The 21,648-nt window shown below is 39.6% G+C and overlaps 2 protein-coding genes across 2 annotated transcripts; one reads left to right on the top strand and one right to left on the bottom strand.

The window, feature by feature from the left end:
• Positions 1–376: 376 nt before the first annotated feature.
• LOC112846039 (uncharacterized) lies at positions 377–3,229 on the top strand. Its single transcript, XM_025905267.1, has 2 exons — positions 377–2,882; positions 2,978–3,229. Exon 1 carries the CDS (start codon positions 377–379, stop codon positions 2,564–2,566), a length of 2,190 nt encoding a protein of 729 aa, XP_025761052.1. The 3' UTR covers positions 2,567–2,882; positions 2,978–3,229.
• Positions 3,230–3,818: 589 nt separating this feature from the next.
• LOC112846394 (junctional adhesion molecule-like) lies at positions 3,819–17,113 on the bottom strand. Its single transcript, XM_025905894.1, has 6 exons — positions 16,945–17,113; positions 14,769–15,098; positions 11,280–11,603; positions 6,823–6,891; positions 4,512–4,547; positions 3,819–3,877 (listed from the first exon to the last, which is right to left on the bottom strand). The coding sequence occupies exons 1-6, from the start codon at positions 17,087–17,089 to the stop codon at positions 3,834–3,836; spliced, it is 948 nt and encodes a 315-aa protein (XP_025761679.1). The 5' UTR covers positions 17,090–17,113; the 3' UTR covers positions 3,819–3,833.
• Between the last annotated feature and the right edge of the window lie 4,535 nt (positions 17,114–21,648).

The raw sequence follows: 21,648 nt of genomic DNA, 5'->3' as shown, positions 1-21,648 counted from the left end.
AAGAGCTGAGATCCTTCCTGGGATTTTGCAGTTATTACAGAAGATTTCTCCATGGATTTTCGCAGCTGGCAGGTCCTTTGCATGATCTGATTAATGCATGGGGCAAGGATGACAGTCCAGCTAAATATAAAAACTTGCTTGAAAGTGTGTGGACGCCATCTTGTCAAGAGTCATTTGAACAGCTGAAAGAGAAGCTCACAAGTGCCCCCTACTTGCTTATGCTGATTTCTCACTGCCATTTGTTGTTGAGACAGATGCCAGCAGTTTAGGACTGGGAGCAGTTCTTTATCAGGTGCAGGGTGGCAGGAAACGTGTTATAGCATACGCCAGCCGAAGGTTGAGAAATGCAGAGAGAAATGACAGAAATTATAGCAGCATGAAATTAGAGCTCCTCGCCCTTAAATGGGCTGTGTCTGAGAAGTTCAGGGGGTATCTCTTAGGCTCCAAATTCACAGTTGTGACAGATAACAACCCCCTGTGCCACCTGAACTCAGCAAAGCTGGGAGCCATCGAACAGCGCTGGGTTGCCCAGTTAGCACCATTTGATTTTGAGGTGCAGTATCGCCCTGGTCGGTGTAACACAGCAGCCGATACCCTCTCTAGGCAGCCATTAGCAGGGGAGCCCCAGCCTGCAGGAGATGAGGAGGAGTTTGATGAATGCATATCCATCTGTAACCTAGTCAGCAGAGGGACAACACTTGGGCTGGATTTAGTAAGTGCAGGTGTAAAATGTTGTCAGGTGAGGCAGGCCCGGGTCACAGCAGTTGAGCAAGACACTCATTTTACTGATTCCCAAGGGAATACACCCACTCTGCCAGGGTATTCTAAGGAAGAGTTGCGACAGTTTCAGGGCTCTGACCCTACTATCAAGTCCTTTAGACAGTTTTGGGACAAAAAGAAGAAACCCACACACCAGCAGAGGAAAGGTTTGGCTAAATCTGTGATTTCTCTGCTCCGCCAGTGGTCACGTATTATAGAGATTGAGGGATTGTTGTATCGGGTCATTGAGGATGGACATTTGGGGAGGTGTCAGCAGCTCCTTTTGCCAGCTTGTTTAAAGGAAGCAGTACTGGGGAGTGTGCATGATCAGATGGGGCATCAGGGGGTGGAGCGGACCCAGAATCTGTTAAGGCAGAGATGTTTTTGGGTTGGTATGTATGAAGAAGTGGACCAGTGGATTAAGAAATGCTATAGATGTGTGCTCACTAAGTTGCCACAGCCCAAGATTCATGCCCCTGTGAAGCCTTTTCTGGCCACTAGACCTCTTGAAGTGGTGGCAGTAGATTTTAGTCTGCTAGAGCCGGCCTCAGATGGACGGGAAAATGTGTTGGTGGTTACAGATGTTTTCACCAAGTTCACACAAGCTTTCCCTACACGCGACCAGAAAGCTGATACAACTGCTAAGATTTTGCTCAGAGAGTGGTTCATGAGGTATGGTGTACCAGAGAGGTTACATTCTGATCAGGGCAGAAATTTTGAAAGTGAGGTGATTCAGGAACTGTGCAAGTTATATGGGGTTAAAAAAAGCCGTACTACACCACATCATCCCCAAGGTAACGCACAATGTGAACGTTTCAATAGGACACTTCATGACCTATTGCGTACCCTCCCGCCGGACAAGAAACGCCGTTGGCCTGAGTATTTGCCAGAATTGGTCTATGCGTACAATGTGACTCCCCATGCCACCACAGGTCACTCGCCGTATTACCTCATGTTTGGAGTGCACCCCCACCTTCCTGTAGATGCTTTACTAGGTCAGGAGCAGGTGCTTGATAAGAAACATGACTGGCTGATTGTGCATCAGCAGCGCTTAAATGAAGCACATAACAGGGCAAGGCAGTACACTGAGCAGAAAGCAGCAGAAAGGCTTGAGTTGGACAAAACCCGGGTCTATTGCCCTCCTGTTGAAATAGGTCAGTTTGTGTATCTGCGACACTGGCCTCAAGGCAGGAACAAAATTCAAGACGCCTGGAGCCCTGTGGTTTATAGGGTTGTCGAAGTCCAGGGCAGCACACATACGGTGGAGCCTGTGGAGGGTGGGCCAGTAAAACGGGTTCACAGAGCTAACCTTAGACCTTGTATTGGCCCCATTCCTGCGCCCAGGAAAAAGAAAAATAATGAGTCCTCTGTGATAGCGGGTCCTATGACAGAAGAGAAAACAGGCTGTTCAGATTCAGATCCTGAGTATGTGTTGTTAGGAGAAACCTCATACCCAATTGCAGAACAGGGGTCTGTTGGAGACAGGGAAGCAGTTCAAAGCAGTGGCGTTTTAGAGTCTGTAAACACTGATGATGCTTGTGTTCCTGCACCGTCTGCCTCTGAGCAGGTGTCCACACCAGAGACAGTTGCTGCTGAAACCAACGGGGATATTGGGGTCATTACACCAACGCCAGTGCCCCGTCGGAGTAAGAGAGCTAATGCTGGAGTGCATTCAAACCCTTACAATGTCCCTGTATCAGCATGTCATGCCATCACTTTGAGCCCGGAGGTACTGTCTCAGTTGTTGACTAATATGGGTACTGCCCTCTTTAAAGAAGCAGTGCATGAGTTGAAATGTACCAATTGAGTCACCGGGGACGTTGACTCTTAAGCAGGGGAGAATGTAGCCAGGTGGAAGGTCAATATTATGGGACATGCCACTGGAGGGCGCTGTTTCTTTTGGGGTACCTCTTGGAGCGCAAGGGATGATGGGGATCTACGGAGACATTCACAGAAGTGCTAGCTGGCATTGGTGTTATGTCGGTGTGCAAGGCCGTTTTTCACTGCGTGATCTGTTTTAAATACAAAGTGTGGAACAGTTAAGGCACCAGGAGTTGCTGCAACCAACTTCACTGTTCATCTCAGAGGGATCTGTATTCCGTTTTCTGCTGGATTAATGCACTGTATGTATTTGAGTTCACACTTGTATTAGAATATTTCTGTGGGTAACAGGGAAAATGTACTTTGTTAACTATTTAATCTTGGCTCTGTATCTTAGCAGGAGAAGCCACTACAGTTATTTTTGCACTGCTAAGTTTGTTGTATTTCTGTATGGGTTTATATCAGTCACAAATTGACACTAGACATCCTTGAGTTCCAGACGCTGATAAAGTTGGGGAAATAACCTGCAGTAGCAGTAGGTTACCAGTGCACAAAGCTGTTACTGGATAAGAACTGTCTGTAACAATTTTATTTCTTTGTTTTTACAACCTTTTTTATTTTCTTCTGAGCGCTTACCTTATCATTCAGATTAAAAGAACCCCAAAGATAATCTGTGTTCTGGGCTGGTTAATTTAGCCAGGCTACATATAGATCAGACTGATGGAGAAACTGACCACTGTGAATCATTTACCACCATTTATGAGGCGTTCACTGACCTGTGTCAAACTGTTCTTCCTGTGGGACATTTGTTTTTGTTGTTTCTTCTGAATAGCAGAGGACCATATGATGTGTGAAGACAAACAGTTTGTTTGGAGGAATTCAGGTACTTTTCACTGGTTGTTTATGCGAGATGATTGATTACTAGTTTTAGTTTTGGCCTGATATTTTCTGTCTGTTGGATCTAAATTAGTCGCACGATGCGTTCAGGGCCTCTGGTGTTGTGCGATAAATCAAACTGTATAAAAGTCTGAATGTCATCTAACGGTGTGAAATTAGGATCCACTGAGTTCAGGTCAGGACAGTTGCCTCGTGTGCTGTGGTCACACACATGTTTTGGTGTTTCTAACTTGGTATCTTAATAACATGTAATTCTGACAGGACGACTCTTTTTGGTTTATGCGAGCAGTATTTGCCTAACTCCTGCAAACAACACAGGACTCTGAATGGGTTTATGATGTGTTTACTGACCTGTGTCAGACGTGTCTCCCTGCTGGAAATCTGTATCTGTCGTTTTTTTCTGAGAGATTGAGATGAAAAATGGATTATCAAGAGAGACAGACAGATATCAATAAGTGTGATTGTTCATCCGTCTCTGCTGGTATCTTCAACATGAACCTCTTAGATCCAACCTGCTGACCTGCTCCTTTCACAGAAGTTAAAATGAAGGAACCCCCAATATCTTCTACACCTTACTTCCATACCTGCCCACCCTTTCTCCCCTCTCTCCTGTTGGATGCCTTCAACACCCACACCTTCTTTCTCTATCTGACTTCTTCTACACTGATGATTAAAAATAGAATTTAAATTTAAACTATAAAATTATTTTATTAAATTTCCTTCTTTCCTGTAACAGAAACTGCATCACATTTAAACATTCAGTGAGTATTGATTATAATTCACTCCATGTTTCATTTAGTTTATGTGATCTTCAGTGAGATTGAATTAATACATTTTGACAAGAACATTCATTTTACACTCTTTAAATCAGTTATATGAAAATTTTCTTTTACTTTTTAAAACTCTGTTTGTCAATCACATTTTATTCAATTCAAATTTCTTGTCATTGAAAGAAATGACTGCAAAATGTCAGTTTAATGTCACATAAATCACTCTGTGATGTGTTTACCAACCTCTGTGAGGAAGTTACTGACCTGTGCCAGGTGTGACTCCATGTTCCACATCTGCATCTGGTATTGTTGTGAGAAGCAGAATAGAATATGATGTGTCAAGACAGACAGGAAACCAGGTACTTTTCATTGGCTGTATTTGCCTGATGATTATTATCTTTTTTCGAGCCTCCAGTTTTGTCTGTTGGATGTAATTTGATCTTAATTTTCAAGAAAAAGACTGATGTGAGTTGTGTGACTACATGTGCAGTGGGATATTCCACACATTTGAAAGACTCATTGTGTAACTCAGGAGGCAACCCCGGCCTATAAAAGAGGCAAATAAGTTGTATGGTTCAGTCCTTGCTACAAGTACAACCTGTTCAAACCAGCGATTATGAGAGTCTGTGATCATTTGCATGAGTGTTACCCTAAGATGTCAAACCCACAATGCCAGCAGATGGTTTATTACACATGGGCCAACCCTTTACTGACACATTGTAGATAAGTTTAATGCTGGACAGCAAAGCTAACAGCCTTACATACTATTTAGATTTCTGAAGTTTTTGTGTAAAATTTTAGCTACAAATGTAATTTCCACTTAAGGATAAAGATCACTTCATCTGCATGTTTCTTAAGAAATTAAGCATGTCACGTCTTTATTAAGTTCTGATTTATAAATGTCTACATAATAATACACACCTTTGGCATTAAGGTCTTCTACCTCTTTCTTCTACTCACCACCTCGTGTTTCCATTGGTTTATATTTTTAATTCCCAACCTTTCTCATTTTTGAGCAGGAACCTCATAAAGACCTTTGGAGCCCCACAGGTTAAAGAACTATCTTTAAAAGATTTACATTGAGCTCAATACCACACCATTGTCTCTAAACTATTAGATCCACAAAATATCCAATCCCTTCTCGCATGAACACATCATCTGGCTGAACATATTGTTTCTAAAGTATTGGAAATAATTAAATCAGGACTGTAAGAACCAATCAGCTACATTGATTAAAGCCACTTGCCTTCATGAGGTAACAGACAGATGTCAGTGAGTCTGATCCTCCAATCAGCTGTTGTAGCTCTTCACTATTAGATTTCAAATTTTGATTTGAGAGGACTAAATGTACTCGCACTGTTTTTGAAGGTACATCTGCCTCTGCCTGAGAGATAAGGCAGTCAAGTAATTTTAGTCATCTGTTTGAGGAGTGATTACTGTCTGTTTCCTGTTTTATTGTTATAGTCGATTGTCCCCTGCCTTCATGTGAGTGAAGTTGGCCCCCCCACCTTCTTCAAATCCAACAAAAGTGGTATCAAACGTTTGTGCTGGTTTGTGCCGCAAAAATTTTCGTTTGTGCTGCTATCATTTTAAAGATAGTCAAGAAAATTTCTAGAGGTCATCAGAGGTCAACCAGCCCTCCCACATTAATGGAATCAAACAAAACTGGTGTCAATCAACTGTGCTACGTTTGTGCTACTAAAATTGTCGTTTGTGCTGCCTCTGTTTTAAAGATATTAATGAAAATGTAAAGGTCAAAAGGTCAACCAGCCCCCCCACATTACCCAAATCAAAGAAAAATGATGTCAAACATTTGTGCTACGTTTGTGCTGCAAAATTTTTCGTTTGTGCTGCTATCATTTTAAAGATATTAATAAAATAATGTCTTGAGTCATGCTCAATCATCCAGGTAAGTAAATTCCAAAAGGTTGATTCTGTTCATCCGGACATTTTCAGTGGGAGAAACGCTGGTATCATCTTTAAAATGATAGCAGCACAGCCAAAAATTTTGCTGCACAAACGTAGCACAAACGTAGCACAAACGTTTGATACCACTTTTGTTGGATTTGAAGAAGGTGGGGGGGCAACTTCACTCACATCCTGCCTTCTTATGTCTAGTTTGCTCCACCTTGGATCCCATGTGTCTCCACTTCCACTCATTCTCTTGTATAAATATTGTCACAGTCTCCCTTTGTCTCTTATCGGATCATAAAGTTGCCTTCCCTCCATGTCTCCTAGCACCTGTGTTTAGGTTATTTAGTGGTTTCCTGGTTCCCTTTGATTTTGTATGATTGCCTTAGTTTTATTCTGGACATCAGCCTTAATAAATTTGACTTGCTTTGCATCATCTCCACTTGCCTATGATTCTGAATTTTGGGTCCTTTACTCCACTACACATGATCTGTGTTTCCACAAACCATGACACTAGGCTGCTGGAGAATTCCCACAATACACAATTTTTCTTCTTCACACAACTGTTTTAACTCTAAGCGTTTATTCACCACTCTCCATTTAATTTGTTATTTTTAATGTCTTAGCTGATAGCTTTACTGACCTCTGTGAAGAAAAAACCAACCTGTTTGAGGTGTTTCCTGACCTGTTTCAGACTTGACTCCATTTTGGTCTTCTGCCTCTGATGGTTTTTCTGAGATGTAGAGTGGAAAACGATATGTCAAGACAGACAGACAGATATCAGTAAGTGTGATCATCCAATCAGCTGTGTAACAAGCAGCTCTTTAATAGGGAACTCCACCTGAAATTAAATATTTAGGTATTATAATCTCAAAGAATATAAATAATAGAGAAAACCTAAATCTTGAGCATATTACCCAAAAATCTAAAAAGATCCTAATCAGCTGGTTACAAAGAGACCTTTCCATCTTTGGACGTGTCCTACTTACCAAAACAGAAGGTATCTCTCGACTGATTTATCCATCTCAATGTTTATATGTTTCCAATAGACTAATCAAGAATATAAATCAAATTAACTTTAATTACATTTGGAGAAATAAGCAACATTATATTAGGAAGAATGATGTAGTGAAGTCTTTAGAAGAAGGCGGATTGAATGTGATTGATTTTGAAGCATTGGATGGTTCCATCAAACTTAAATGGTTGCAGTCTTTCATAAATAACTCAAATAATATTTGGTTTTACTTCCCTAAAGTAATCTTTGAGAAGCTTGGTGGCATTGAATTTCTCTTAAAGTGTGATTTTGAAATCTCCAAATTACCAATTAAATTATCCAATTTTCATAAACAGGTTCTCCAGTACTGGAAAATGATTTACAAGCACAATTTTTCCCCACATACAAATTCGATCTGGAACAACCGATGTATATTGATAAAAAGAAAATCCTTCTTTTATAAGGATTGGATGAATCATGGAATCTGGACCGTTCTACACCTATTAGACAATGACGGCAATGTATTATCGTATAATAAATTTATTGATAATTATGGCTTATCATGTACTCAAAGTAAATTCACTAAAGTTGTGAAAGCCATTCCCCCTGCAATGATTCAGATGACTAAAGCCAGTTTAACCTATTCTTCCTTTATAATCCGTGAACCATCCTTATTTATCGATGATCGTCAATTTAAAGGAAAGACTTGCAATAACAAATTTTTAAGAACAATTCTAACCAAACAACTTTTTCCTTCTCAATTAACAAGAAAATATTTGTTTAAAGATTATAATTTTAGGTTTTTGACCAAGTATCTTTCCTTTCCAATTCCGCCAAAAGCTAAAGAAATTCACTTTAAAGTGTTAAATGCCATATACCCGTCCAAGGATTATCTTCACAAGAAATTTAATATAGATACGAACACATGCACATTTTGCAACACTAATATTGAGACTACAGAGCACCTTTTCTACTCATGTGAAAGCACCAGATCTTTTTGGGATGGTTTCCAGTACTGGTTAACCTCTAAAAATATTGACTGCCCTTCTCTAACCTTTCAAGTAATTAGAGTTGGCCTACAAACAGAAAATAGAATTTGGGATTAACAACCTATTTATAGTCGCAAAATTCTTCATTCATAAATGTCGCTTCTTGAAAATTACTCCGATCTTTGCTGCTTTTAAAAATGAAGTCTCCTTATTGAAGGCTTCTTTAGACAAATGTAATGTTAATAAAGCTCACACCTTACTTGATTTTTTGATGCTGCTTCTAAGCTAATGTAGATGGACTGTACGTTTTCCTTTTTTTCTCGTTTTTTTTTTTTTTTTTTTTTTTTTTCCCTTTCTTTTTAATTTAGTTTTATCTTACTTTATAAGGAAGGGCATCAAGATAGTTGTATGCTGCTGAAGACTTCTATTACTGTACCTTTCCTTTCTTCTTTGATTGATGGCTGCTTCGTTCCTCATCACCTATAATTGTACATTTTTGGTGGGTCTGCTTAAGTTCTGCGATGTATTCTGGTACATTGTACAATTTAAAAAAAAAAAAAAAAAATTACTGCATTTAAATGCTTAAAAAAAAAAAAAAAAAAAATAGGGAACTACAAAGATGGAGGACTAAATCTGTTCCCACTGTCACTGATCGCATACAGTATAATGTAGAATTTCTTTGGTGTTGTGCGATAAATCACACTGTGTAACAGTCTAAAGGTATGAAATTAAGATCCACTGAGTTCAGAACAGCTGCTTTGTCTGCTGTAGTTACACAGATGTTACACAGATTGGTAACATGTAATTCTGACAGGATGTTTCTTTTTGGTTCCCTAACTCCTGCAAACACCACAGGACTGCTGTTGGACAGCTGTATCTGGTGTTTCTCATGAGAAGCAGAATAGAATATGATGTGTCAAGACAGACAAGAAACCAGGTACTTTTCATTGGCTGTATTTGCCTGATGATTATTATCTTTTTTCGAGCCTCCAATTTTATGTCTGTTGGATGTAATTTGATCTTAATTTTCAAGAAAAAGACTGATGTGAGTTGTAAATCAGTCTGAGAAATACAGTAGAATATCATGTGTCAAGAGAGGCAGAAAGACAGACAGATGTCATTAAGTGTGATCCTCCAATCAGCTGCTGACTAACCAGCAGCTTTTTATAATAGTAGATTGCAAACATAGAGGATTAACTCTATATCCTCTTTGATGGTAGATGGATGATATACTATGAATCCTTCAGTGATGTGTTTACTGACCTCTGTAAAAGATTTACTGACCTCTTTGAGTTGTTTCCTGGCCTGTGTCTCCCTGTTGGACAGCTGTGTTTGGTGTTTCTTCTGAAATGTAGAATGAAAAATGGTTTGTCAAGAGAGACAGACAGACAGATATCAGCAGAATAGAATATGACATTTTATGGCAGCATGAAAACAAAGTACTTGACATTGGTTGTATGTGCCTGATGACTGATTACTGTTATTATTATTTGGACTAATATTTTATGTCTGTTGGATCTAAATAAGTAAGTAAGCAAGTAAGTAAGTATTAATTAAAGGTTATTTATTAAGCGCTTTTCATAGACAGGCTGTCACAAAGTGCTGTACACAAAGATTAAAATAAACAGAAAGTTAAGTAACAAAATAGAAAACATACACAATATAAAAGGTTAAAAGTAAATAAAAATATAGAATTTAAAAAGCGTTGATTAACAGAAGGATTGTTTAAACAGAAATGTATTTAACTACTTTTTAAAGAATCCACAGAGCCAACCAAACGTAGTTGTGGTGGTAGACTGTTCCACAGCCTTGGTGCCACAGACTGAATGGCTCTGTCCCCTTTTGTCTTCAGTTGTGTTCAGGGAACAACCAACAGACTCTGAGTCTGTGAGCGGAGACGACGAGCAGCAGTGTATTTTGTGAGAAGTTTGGATAAATAATCTGGGGCTATTTAGTGCTCTGTACGTTAAAACAAGAATTTTAAAACAAATTCTGAAATCAATTGGGAGCCAATGTAAAGAATATAAAATAGGGGTAATGTGAGCACGCTTGCTAGAACGAGTTAGTAACCTGGCTGCTGCATTTTGTATAGCTTGGAGATGAGAAAGAGATAATTTGTCCAAGCTGGTAAACAGGCCATTACAATAATCTAAACGCGATGACACAAATGCATGAACAATTTTTTTCCAGTTCAGCTAAGGAGACCATTTTTCGCAGTTTAGAAATGTTTCTTAGATGAAAGAAACAGGAAGGAGACAGAGATTTTACAGGTGAGTCCAGGCCCAGAGAGGAATCAAATATTACTCCCAGATTTTGAATATTTGACTTGGCAGAAGAACAGAAAGGGGCAAGAGCCTGACTGATTTTAAAATGTAGTTCAGGAGGAGCTATGATCATAGTCTCAGTTTTGTTCGTGTTTAACACAAGGTAGTTGCTAGAAAGCCAATCAGAAACACGAGTTAAGCACTGGACTAGGGTTGACAGCCTATCCAGCTGATGAGGCTTAAAGGACATATGCAGCTGAATATCATTGGCATAGAAATGATAAGAAATGTCACTAAAAGATTGAATAATGCCAACTAAAGGAAGCATGTAAAAAGAAAATAATAATGGACCCAAAACTGAACCCTGTGGTACTCCGCACGTTAGGGGGGCAATGTTAGAGGTAAACCTGTCAGTCCTAATAGAAAAGGTCCTGTCTGATAAGTAGGAGTAAAACCAGTCGAAGGCGGATCCAGATATACCAGCCAAAACCTTCAGCCTGTTGAGTAGGATTTTGTGGTCAATGGTATCGAAGGCTGCGCTAGGGTCAAGCAAAATGATCACAGAACAATTTTGCGTCGGAATAAGTTTCTTTTCCAGAAATAGAAAGATGTCAGTTATGGACCCATCAGTAATGCGTTCACTGACTACTGTGAATAATTTACAAACCTCTGTGAGCTGTTTACTGACCTGTGTCAGACATATCTGACTTTCGGACATCTGTATCTGTTGTTTCTTATGAAATGTAGAGTATCATGTGTCAAAAGAGAAAGAAAGACACTTTCACTCAGTCTGATTTTCCAATTAGCCGCTGTGTAACCAGCAGCACTTTACTCCTGTTTTCAGTCATTGTGGACAAACAGCTGTTACTCTCACCTTTGACACTGAGAGTCACTGATTTCTGTAGCAGCATGTGTCCATGCTTGTTGTAGACGGTGCAGGTGTAGACTCCACTGTCAGTGAGGTGGAGGTCTTTCAGGGTCAGACTGAGGTCTTTAGTTCTCAGTGGGTCTTCATCCATCTCTGTGTCTTGTGAGAGATGCTGTTTTTTGCTGCTCTCATACAAGTGGATCATTGTTTCTTCAGGATAAGTCAGTTTCCACTCCACTTTGACATCCTGAGGAAGATCATCTGTGACTTTAAAAGGTATCAGGACAGACCTCTCCCCCTGTGTCACAGTCATCATCTCCACCTGGAAGTCTGAGTGGAGAAGAAAGCATCATGTGTACAGATAAAGAGACAGACAGACCGACAGATTCAGTTCAGTTTTATTTATACAGCCAGTCATGCCACTTTCTATTGTAAGGTTGAAACCACAATATTCTCTGTAAAACAGAGAAAACACCAACAATTATAGGACCAACTGTGAGCAAGTCCTTTGGCAACAGTGGGAAGGACATACTCACTTTAAACCTACGGCCATGTTTTTCTCAGTATTTATTATTTTAAGGTTTACCTTGCCATATAAAGCGCCTTGAGGAAATTGTTGTTTTTATTTGCCGCTGTATAAATAAAATTAAATTGAAATTGAATTGAAATTAAAACTGATATTGAATCGGTGCATGGCTTTGCCGGCGGGCACTGCACCGCAACCCCCTGTAGCTGCTGCGCCATGGCTGCCTTGTTTGGGGCTCTCCTCAGCTCTTTCCAGGATGGTGGCGTGGCTGCCACACAGGTGGTCCTCCTTGGGCTCTCCTGCTCTGGGGGGCCTCTAGATATCTGGGGCCTAGATCTCCTCCATGCCTGTTTCATGTCCTCGGGGACAGGGCTATGACTCCCCACACCCTCTAGCAGATAGTTACAGAGAAACCTTTTGAATACAGGCGTGCTCAGGCACACAAGTGTGCACAAACACGGGTGTGCACAAACACAAATCAATCTTTCTTGGCTGCTGCCTCAAAGCATGCCCTGCGTTGTTGGTCTTGTGTGCTGCACAATAACATTCAATATTTAGTTTTTTACTGTTACTTGTACTTATCTAGGTTGTTGCTGTGGTCTCCCTACTGCGTTGTTCTCATTTTACTCGTTTTCTTTTTCTTTTTTTTTCTTTCAGCAGGTGATCCAGCGGATTTTTTGTGTCTTTTCACACTGCCCCTCACCTCTGTTTTTCAAATCCCCTTGTCATGTCTGTTCCATTTGTTATAACTTAAAAGTAAAAAATACAATAATAATAATAATAATAATAATAATAAGAAGAAGAAGAAGAAGAAGAAGAAGAAGAAGAAGAATGATGATGAAGATCAGCATGGCAAAGCTGTAATGATCAACTTGAAAAAAATAAATCCTTTGGGCATTTTTCTTGGCCTTCAGACAATAATTCTGATTACTACAGTGCCGAATAGGACAAGCAAAAAACAGAACAAAAAAACCCCATCAATCATTTTATGGTTACAGACTAAATACATGGAAAAGAGAGCTTTTTAGGAAGGTTCAGGGTTCTTCCTGTGGCTTCCCACAAAAGAGTGGAGAGGAACATGAGAAGAAAGGACTTTGGAGTTCACAGTAGGAAATTTCAGCGGGAAGTGAAAGAGGATTAACCACTACCCAACAACTGCCCTACTACTACCCAACCAATACTCAACAACTTTGGACCTTTAAAAAGATTTGTAATCTGAACCAGTAGCTATTGCTCTGAGACAATGTGCTGATGCTGAGGGAATACATTGAGGGGGTATTGAACATAAAGTCTCTCTGCATGCTGACGACATGCTTTTATTTATTTCTAACCCTTCGAATAGCCTCCCCAAAATTTTGGTTATACTTAAGGAATTTGGGACAATTTCTGGATATAAAGTGAATTTTGGGAAGAGCGAGGCAATGCCTATAGGTATGACAACTGGGGAATTTTCGTCTATTTTAGCACCTTTCAAACCCATACATAACAAGTTTAAATACTTGGGTATTTGGCTGACACAAAACCACAAATACTTGTATAAAACTAACTATCTTCCTTTATTGTCTAAGCTAAAAGAGGATTTTGTAAAATGGGAGATCTTCTTTTGCTGGGTGATAGAATAATATTTTTTTCCAATGTCTTCCATTTTTTTTAACAAAGTCTTTTTTTAACAATTTGAATAGTCAAATTTCTTCCTTTATTTGCAACAAAAAGCCACCTAGGCTAAAACAGAGTATATTACAAAGACCGCAGCATCCAGGAGGATTAGCACTCCCAAATTTTTTGTTGCATTACTGGGCATCAAATATAAGGGCATTATTGTACTGGGTAAAAGATCATGATAATTTATTTTCATGGGTAACACTGGAAAAGTTGTCAGTGAATCGATGCTCCCTGTTGTCCTTGTTGTGTGCCAGATTACCTCTAGCAGGACATCTAAAGCTTTACCACAAATCCTCTTGTTAGTCGTTGACTGAAGTTATGGTACCAGCTCAGAAGGCACTTTAAACAGACTGAACTCTTCCTTATTGCATCACTGCATAGACATTGTATGTTTCCGTCATCCTTAATGGACGAGGCATTTAACATATGGACAAAGCTCGGTGTAACTTCAATGAATGCTCTTTTCATGGACAATATCTTCTATTCATTTGGACAATTGGTGACTAAGTTCAAGATTCCTCAGTCACATTTTTTTTAGGTATCTTCAACTCTGTATTTTTGCTGTTTCTAACATTGATTGCTTTCCATCCTGCCCATCTCCATCTCTTTTGGACAAAATCTTTGATCTTAAACCAGACACTAAGCAGGTTATAAGTGATGATTATGAGCTGTTAAGTAATCACAAGCTGGCCACATTGCAATCACTTAGGGAACGATGGGGAAGAGATCTGAGCCAACAAATTACAGATGAGACTTGGCATAGGATAATTGATAAGATTTTTATCATCATCTATCTGCCTCAAGCATGTTTAAATAATCTCTTCACTTAGTGCACGCTGGTTATTTGTGCCCTAACTTTAACATTTATTATGAAATATTTGTATAAACAAACATTAGACTGTGACACAGTCCTACATATCAAACTGAGAAAACAGTCTGCTTTGATGGTGGACTTGTTCTGTTTTCCTACAGAGCACCACGTCATCTTCTTATATCAACATCTGCCAGTCTGTGTACAGGGAATGAGGAAACCCCGTTCATTTACTGAGATCAACAGCAGACTTTCCAGTGTAAGACTTCATAAATATGTGAACATGAGCTGACTCTGGAACAGCTTCTATACAATCATGGACTGTAAAACAGAGGCAGGAGCCACCCTCTCTCTCCTGCACTGTACGGCTCAACTCACATACAGCAAACCTGCACTGATTCTACATATGTCACATTCCCATGATGCATCACAGGCTCTTTGATTGGATCTTTTTCACTGAGGATTTGTAATGTGGACAAACAGATGTTACTCTCACCTTTGACACTGAGAGTCACTGATTTCTGTAGCAGCATGTGTCCATCCTTGTTGTAGACGGTGCAGGTGTAGACTCCACTGTCAGTGAGGTGGAGGTCTTTCAGGGTCAGACTGAGGTCTTTAGTGTTCAGGGCATCCTGGCACATCTCAGTGCGGCCTACATAAGCCTGATCCTGTTTCTGACTGCTGTCGTTACAGTGAACCATCTTTTCTTCAGGGTGAGTGAGTTTCCACTCCACTTTGATCACCTGAGGAAGCTCACCTGTAATTTTAAACGGCATCAGGACAGACTTCTGACCTTGTGTCACCTCCACCACTACTGACTGGTAGTCTGTGAGGAGAACAAAGCAGAACATGAGCTGTACAGACAGAAGCAATGAGACGTCAGTATGACAGACTCAGTAACTTCACGGAGACTGAGATTTGATGAGTGCAGATCTAAAACTGTTAATTTAAACATAAAAAATTTCAAAACTTTAGATATGATCAAAACTTCCAGTTAACTAAGGTACATCACAGAGCCTTTGAATTAAACTGTCCTGATCCACGGTGTCAGATGCAGCAGTGAGTTCAAGCAGAACTAAGACTGAAACACTCTGTAAATCACAGTTTGGTTATTGATGACTTGAACTAATAAATAGTTTCTTCCAGGTCTTCACAGCTGAGAATTTGAACACTGAGTTTATGGCAGTCCATTAACAAGGCTGTAAGGTGGTGCTGGATAAATTACTACCAGAGGTTTTCTTGGTCAGCAGTGGTTTTATTCTTAGAACTCTCCCATGGAGGTGATTTTTGCCCAGACCTTAAATAAGGCCAATTGAGTTGTCGTGTTCACAAAAATATGTTCCACATGTCTCTTTAGCCAGAAGAGTAAGTGTTCAAAGTCTTTTGTGAGTAATTCTGACTCTATGCAGATGTATTTGATTGTACAATCACTTTTGTGATACCATGCAGCTTCGTAAGAATTTGAGTACCTTTTTACCTTAATGTCTCGCACAGTGGCTCCTGGGAAATTACTTCAAAGCAAGGACATACTGCTGCTACACAGGAAATGACTGCTCATGAATTAATAAAACAAACAGATGTTACTCTCACCTCTGACACTGAGAGTCACTGATTTCCGTAGCAGCATGTGTCCATCCTTGTTGTAGATGGTGCAGGTGTAGACTCCACTGTCAGTGAGGTGGAGGTCTTTCAGGGTCAGACTGAGGTCTTTAGTGTTCAGTGGGTCTTTCTTCATCTCAGTGCGCTGTTTCTGATCTTGGCCCTTTAAGTGACACTGGTCTTTACCAATCTGATACTCATGGACCATCTTGTTTTTGTGTTTCCACTCCACTTTGACATCCTGGGTGAAGCCTTCTTTGATTTTAAAGGGCAGCAGGACAAACTCCTTCCCCTGTGTCACCTCCACCATCTCCAGCTGGTACTCTAAAGAGAAAACAGAGGAGAACATAGTCAGAGAGACAACATCCTTTACATCTAGATGACTCATTGTAGAGACGTCAGGTCTGAACTTCCTGGAGCCAGGAGATTTTCTGACTGAGGCCAGACCCACAAAATCAGACACTTCCTTTGATAGATCCAAATCTTGTATCGGTTAAAGGACTCAGTATAAGATTTGGGGACCGATGAGCTACTAGAAGACGGATCTTCAAAGTCCTCATGCCCACAATGTTGTGCACCATCAGACTCTTCTCTCTCATTACATGAGCCAGTAAAAATTTTGGCTTCTTCATTAGTTGGAAATGCTTCCCTAATTTTGTGATTGTTAGTCTATCTTTGTCATGGCCTTGAGCTGTTTGACCTAGGGTTTTTAAGTCTTTTAGCAGTCATGTCATTTGTAAAGTTTTTATTTAAATATTCTGTTTGGTTCTTCATTTGTGTGTTTTTAGTGTTTATGTTTTATAATTGTACTTTTCTTAAGTGTTTTTAGTCTACTTCTTAGTTCTGGGTTGTATTAGAGTTTAGTTTTTCTCTCAGTGTTTCTTGTTCCATTTTTTGTGTAATGTTTGTTTGTGTGTCTGCATTTCCATGTTTAGTTATCACTTATCATTTCCTGCTTTATTGGATAGTTATTCATCCCTTGCTCTTTACAGTTTACTTCCCTCATTTTATCTGTTTGATTGGATCTTTTTCACTGAGGATTTGTAATGTGGACAAACAGCTGTGACACTCACCTCTGACACTGAGAGTCACTGATTTCTGTAGCAGCATGTGTCCATCCTTGTTGTAGACGGTGCAGGTGTAGACTCCCCTGTCAGTGAGGTGGAGGTCTTTCAGGGTCAGACTGAGGTCTTTAGTGTTCAGTGGGTCTTTCTTCATCTCTGTGCGACCTTCATAATCTTGCCCTATTAAGACAGACTGACTCTGGCCTCTCTGATAAGCGTGGACCGTCACATTCTCATGTCTCCACAGCAGAGTTACATCCAAAGACAGGATGTCTTTGATACTGAAGGGCAGAAGGACAGACTTTTCCCCCTGGGTCACCTCCACCATCTCCACCTGCAGAACTGACAGTAGAACAAGAACACAGACAGACATCAGTGAGGTTGATCCTCCATCATGTCCTCTGCTGTGTAACCAGCAGCTCCTGTTTTCAGTGTTTCTCTGACAGTGTTGGGAAGGTTACTTTTAAAATGTATTCCACTACAGAATACTGAATACATGCCCCAAAATGTATTCTGTAACGTATTCCGTTACGTTACTCAATGACAGTAACGTATTCTGAATACTTTGGATTACTTAATATATTATCTATTATCTTCAACTACGTGAATGTACTATTGCTGTGATTTATTACTATTACTGAAGGTCCGCGGCTCCGAGGGACCTCTGGCTAATACGTCGGATTCCGTGTCGGACTCGTAGCCAAAAACTAGCTTTACTTTGTTGTCTGGATCAACTTTGCTTGCGGGAGACAGAGAGAGGCGTTGAAATCTTTTTACTGTTTTTTCTGCTTTTGTTCACTCCAGGTTTGACGAAACTCACAGCTCACTAACAATGTGGAGCAATCTCAGTGTATTTAGCTGCTTTTTCCCTAAACACAATCAGTTGACCGAGAGAAATGCCTGTAGTCCTCACTTTGGTCGTTGTGAATGTTGAAGGAGATTTGTTTCATAGACACCTTATACTAGTGTTTCCTGCACTTAATCCAACACTACTATGTTCTATTTAAACCCAGATTCCTTTTATAGTTTGCAGTGAAATTTGTTAAACCATTGCTTAAGGGGACAGAAGTACAAGTCACTCTTTACTAACACATTGTAGATAAGTTTATTGCTGGACAACACAGCTAGCAGTCTCACACACTCTTTAGGTTTCTGAAGTTTTGTGTGTAATGGTTTAGTCTATCAAACCTTACCCTTTTCTCCCAGTATTACAACAGTATGACTCACAAAGTACGGCTCAGTAAACAAACAAGGACTCTGAAGTCAGAACAGAAAGATACAGTTGGAAGATGAATGATTGTGTTTTTATGATGCGTAGTAAACTACCCCTCTTCTTTTTCTCTGTGTTGTTGTTCTTGTGTGTGTGTGTATGCTTTAGAAGTCAAAGTATACATTAGCCACACTTACAAAAAACATTTTGAATTTCATTTAGAACTGAGATTCTACGTTGTAAGCAGAAATCTTATGCTCAGCCATAAGTGTGTTTCCCCACTTTCACAATGCTAAGGTGTCAAATCCACAACCCCAAATAGATGGTTTGTCACACACTGGGTTCAAACACTCAAAAAGCAACACAACAGCAGGTTCAAGAAGGGCAGGGCCCCCTTTACACATGCATATTTCTTAAGAAATGAAGCGTCTTTATTAAGCTCTTATTTATAAATGTCTACACAATAATAGACACCGTGTGCTCTGTGACATTATAGTCTTCTACTTCTGCTTCCATTGGTTTGCATTTTCAACTCCCAACCTTTCAGGTTGTTATGAACGGCTTATATTTCTAACATTTTGTGATGTAAAAGTGAATCACGCAGCTTTTTTATTTTCTGTCTGATGGAAGGACTTAAGACACGAATTATTTAAACAATTCTAAATGACAGTGTGACGGCCATAGTACTTTATGCAGGTGAAATATGTTAAGGATAATGTTTCTCAATGTAACATTGTAAAGAACTTTTGGATAGGATACAACATTTTGTAAACAGTTACCTCAGAACCTGTACTGTCAGATCTATGCATGTAAGCTTAAACTTTCCACAGTACATCCACTTAAGTAAGTAACCAAACACATAAAGTCACCCTCACCAATAATCAACTGTTCCTTGAAAAAAGTAGCACAAACAGACAACTGACTCATCAATGATAAGTAGAGCTACCCGAGGCCGATACTCAAGCAGAAGAAAATTAAAAGTTGTTTTGGTTTTTTTATGGCTCGAAAGATTGAAGAAAAATATGTTTAATAATTCAACAAGAGCCGCACCTTAAACACATGTACATTCAAATTTTGTAACAGGCTCAACATTGCTGTTGTTCAATAGTTTTTATCCACTCTCAAAAGTCATTTTATGGCTTTAATATTTCCAGCTGATAAGGAGACTTACAGCATTTCAAATGCCCGTCCAAATGCTTTAAACATCTGTTTTGTCTGTAACGACAGCATCAAACTGCAGAGCATTGTTTTTACTCAAATTCAGCATTTTCTGATGAAAATATAGCTGCTTTTTTTTCACTGTAACACCCCCCTCAGTGCCATTTTTTAGGATGATATTCTTGGAGATTCATTTTTTATGTATATATATTTATGCTTTTGGAGTGAGGGTATCGAATACGCACGTTGTCACTGTGTTTTGTACTACCAACTGTGAGGGCTCTGCTTTTACTTTGAGCAGTCTGGTTTTATTTTGTCTCGTGAGTGTGTGTGTTTTTCAAAGGAGATCTTCATCAGTTTGATTTTGTTACCGCAAACTTTGTGTAAAATTCACAACAGAGGTAAAGAGATTTAAACACACCAGTTTAAGGAGGCATGCAGGGGTTGGACCAGCTGCACAGGACAGGTGAAGAAGAGAGTGTCGGGGGAGATGTACAACAGAAGCAGAGGGAACATTTTACAAGATGATAAATGGCAGATTTAGATGATTAAGGATTTGTTGACAAGATTAAAAAAACACGTCCATCACAGTTCAGCAACATTTCAGTTTGATTAAATTACAGTTTTTCTGTTTTTTTTTAAACTACACAGGGGTTTATTTTCTCCTTTGATAGTAATCATATTGAACATGTCAGTGATGGAAACAAGAATACAAAGAAAAATGCTAAACGTGTGTTTAATTAAACTGTTCCTGTGAACCATAAATCATCCTTTAGTATGTTCGGTGTTACAAACTTGAAAAAGCACAGAAAAGATCATCAGACATTAATCTAATCCGTTTTCAGACTTCATTCATATTGAAATGTTGAAATCTTTCCTGCTAGACCGAAGTGTAGCGTTTGATACCGTTGGCCATAACATTTTATTACATCTATTATTGAATGGAGAGTCCTCTTCACACACTGAAGTCAATTATGAAGCTCCACGGCTTCTGTGCAAAGACCAGTTCTGTTTACATTATACTTGCTTTAGAAGGCATAGCATACATTTTTACTGCTATGCAGATGATACCCACTTTTAGTGGTTAAACTGCTGGTATGTCTTAGATACATAATGAGCTTTAATTTTCTGCTTCTAAGTTCAGATAAAACTGAGGTTATTGTAATATGGCATAAAAATCTTAGAAACACTGTGACTAACAAGATCCTTACTCTGGGCGGCATCGTCTGTTGTAGTGATTAGACATAAGATAACCTTTATTAGTCCCACATGTGGGAAATTTGTTATAAGTAAATAAGTAAAATTGAGGCACACAATCCCGTCGCACAACATCAACATTTATTTATATACAAAAATAAAAATGCTTTTTTTTACATAAAAGAATTGTAACTTTACAATTCATCACCGATTACGTGGGTACATAGGGTAAGTCCTCATCCTTAACCCATAGTGGTTCAGGTAATTCCTCAGGGACATATCAGGATACATGGTTGAAAACAGGATACATGTGTTTTTTTGTTTGTTTGTTTTTGAATGTGCTAAAATGTAAGATACATGCTTGAAAAAGCGTACATGCTTTTAAAAGATGTGGCAAAATGCAGATTACACGTTTTGAGAACGAAAAAAAGGGTAACTGTTTAAAGATACGGTACCATACGTGTTTTTTGGAAAAAATAAGTCTTTCAGAGAAAGCATTAGCAGCCTCCTTTGTAACACTCTGTGACCATCCACAGCTGTCCGATTTTCACCACATCCTCCCCCACTAGATTGTCGTAGGCCTCGGTAACGGCGTCAAAGACTTTCCTCACTGATTTGAGCTCATGCAAGAGAGTCTCCGCCACTGTGCCGACTTTGAGGTCGTCCGTTTTGATGTTCCGGGCAATCAGCAGGTGTTGAATGGAAGGAATGAAACGAGGGGTGAGGAGTCTTTTTCTGATGCTGTAATAATTTTCAGCGTAAAAGTCATCCTCCAACACTTGCAGACACTCGTGCTGTCTCTGGCTGGGTTGATCGAACACTGCATTCTTCAGTGTGGTACTTGTTGATTACAAGGTTGACTAGATGATACACCACGGTTTTCACGGTATCTATGAATAAAAGAAGATGCCCAACCGTCAAGCTCGTCGGCTTGCTGCTGTTTCTCTAAGGGGCGATAGTAACCAGGCGTGTCGGGTACTATTGTGCCCTCGTCCAAAGAACTGGCCAAGGAACTGTCCTCCTCAGCGCGACGCAGGGGTGCAGAGTCCATCTTTCTTTCTGTTTTTGAGCTAAAATAAAAGGTTTTTGAAAGAATGAGAAAGCGGTCTTCTTTTTAAAGTAAAATAAGACGGGCGTGGTCTGGAAGT

This window comes from Oreochromis niloticus, linkage group LG3, assembly GCF_001858045.2.
Source record: "Oreochromis niloticus isolate F11D_XX linkage group LG3, O_niloticus_UMD_NMBU, whole genome shotgun sequence".
Classification (NCBI taxonomy): domain Eukaryota; kingdom Metazoa; phylum Chordata; class Actinopteri; order Cichliformes; family Cichlidae; genus Oreochromis; species Oreochromis niloticus.
This window is presented reverse-complemented; position numbering and strand designations above follow the sequence as displayed.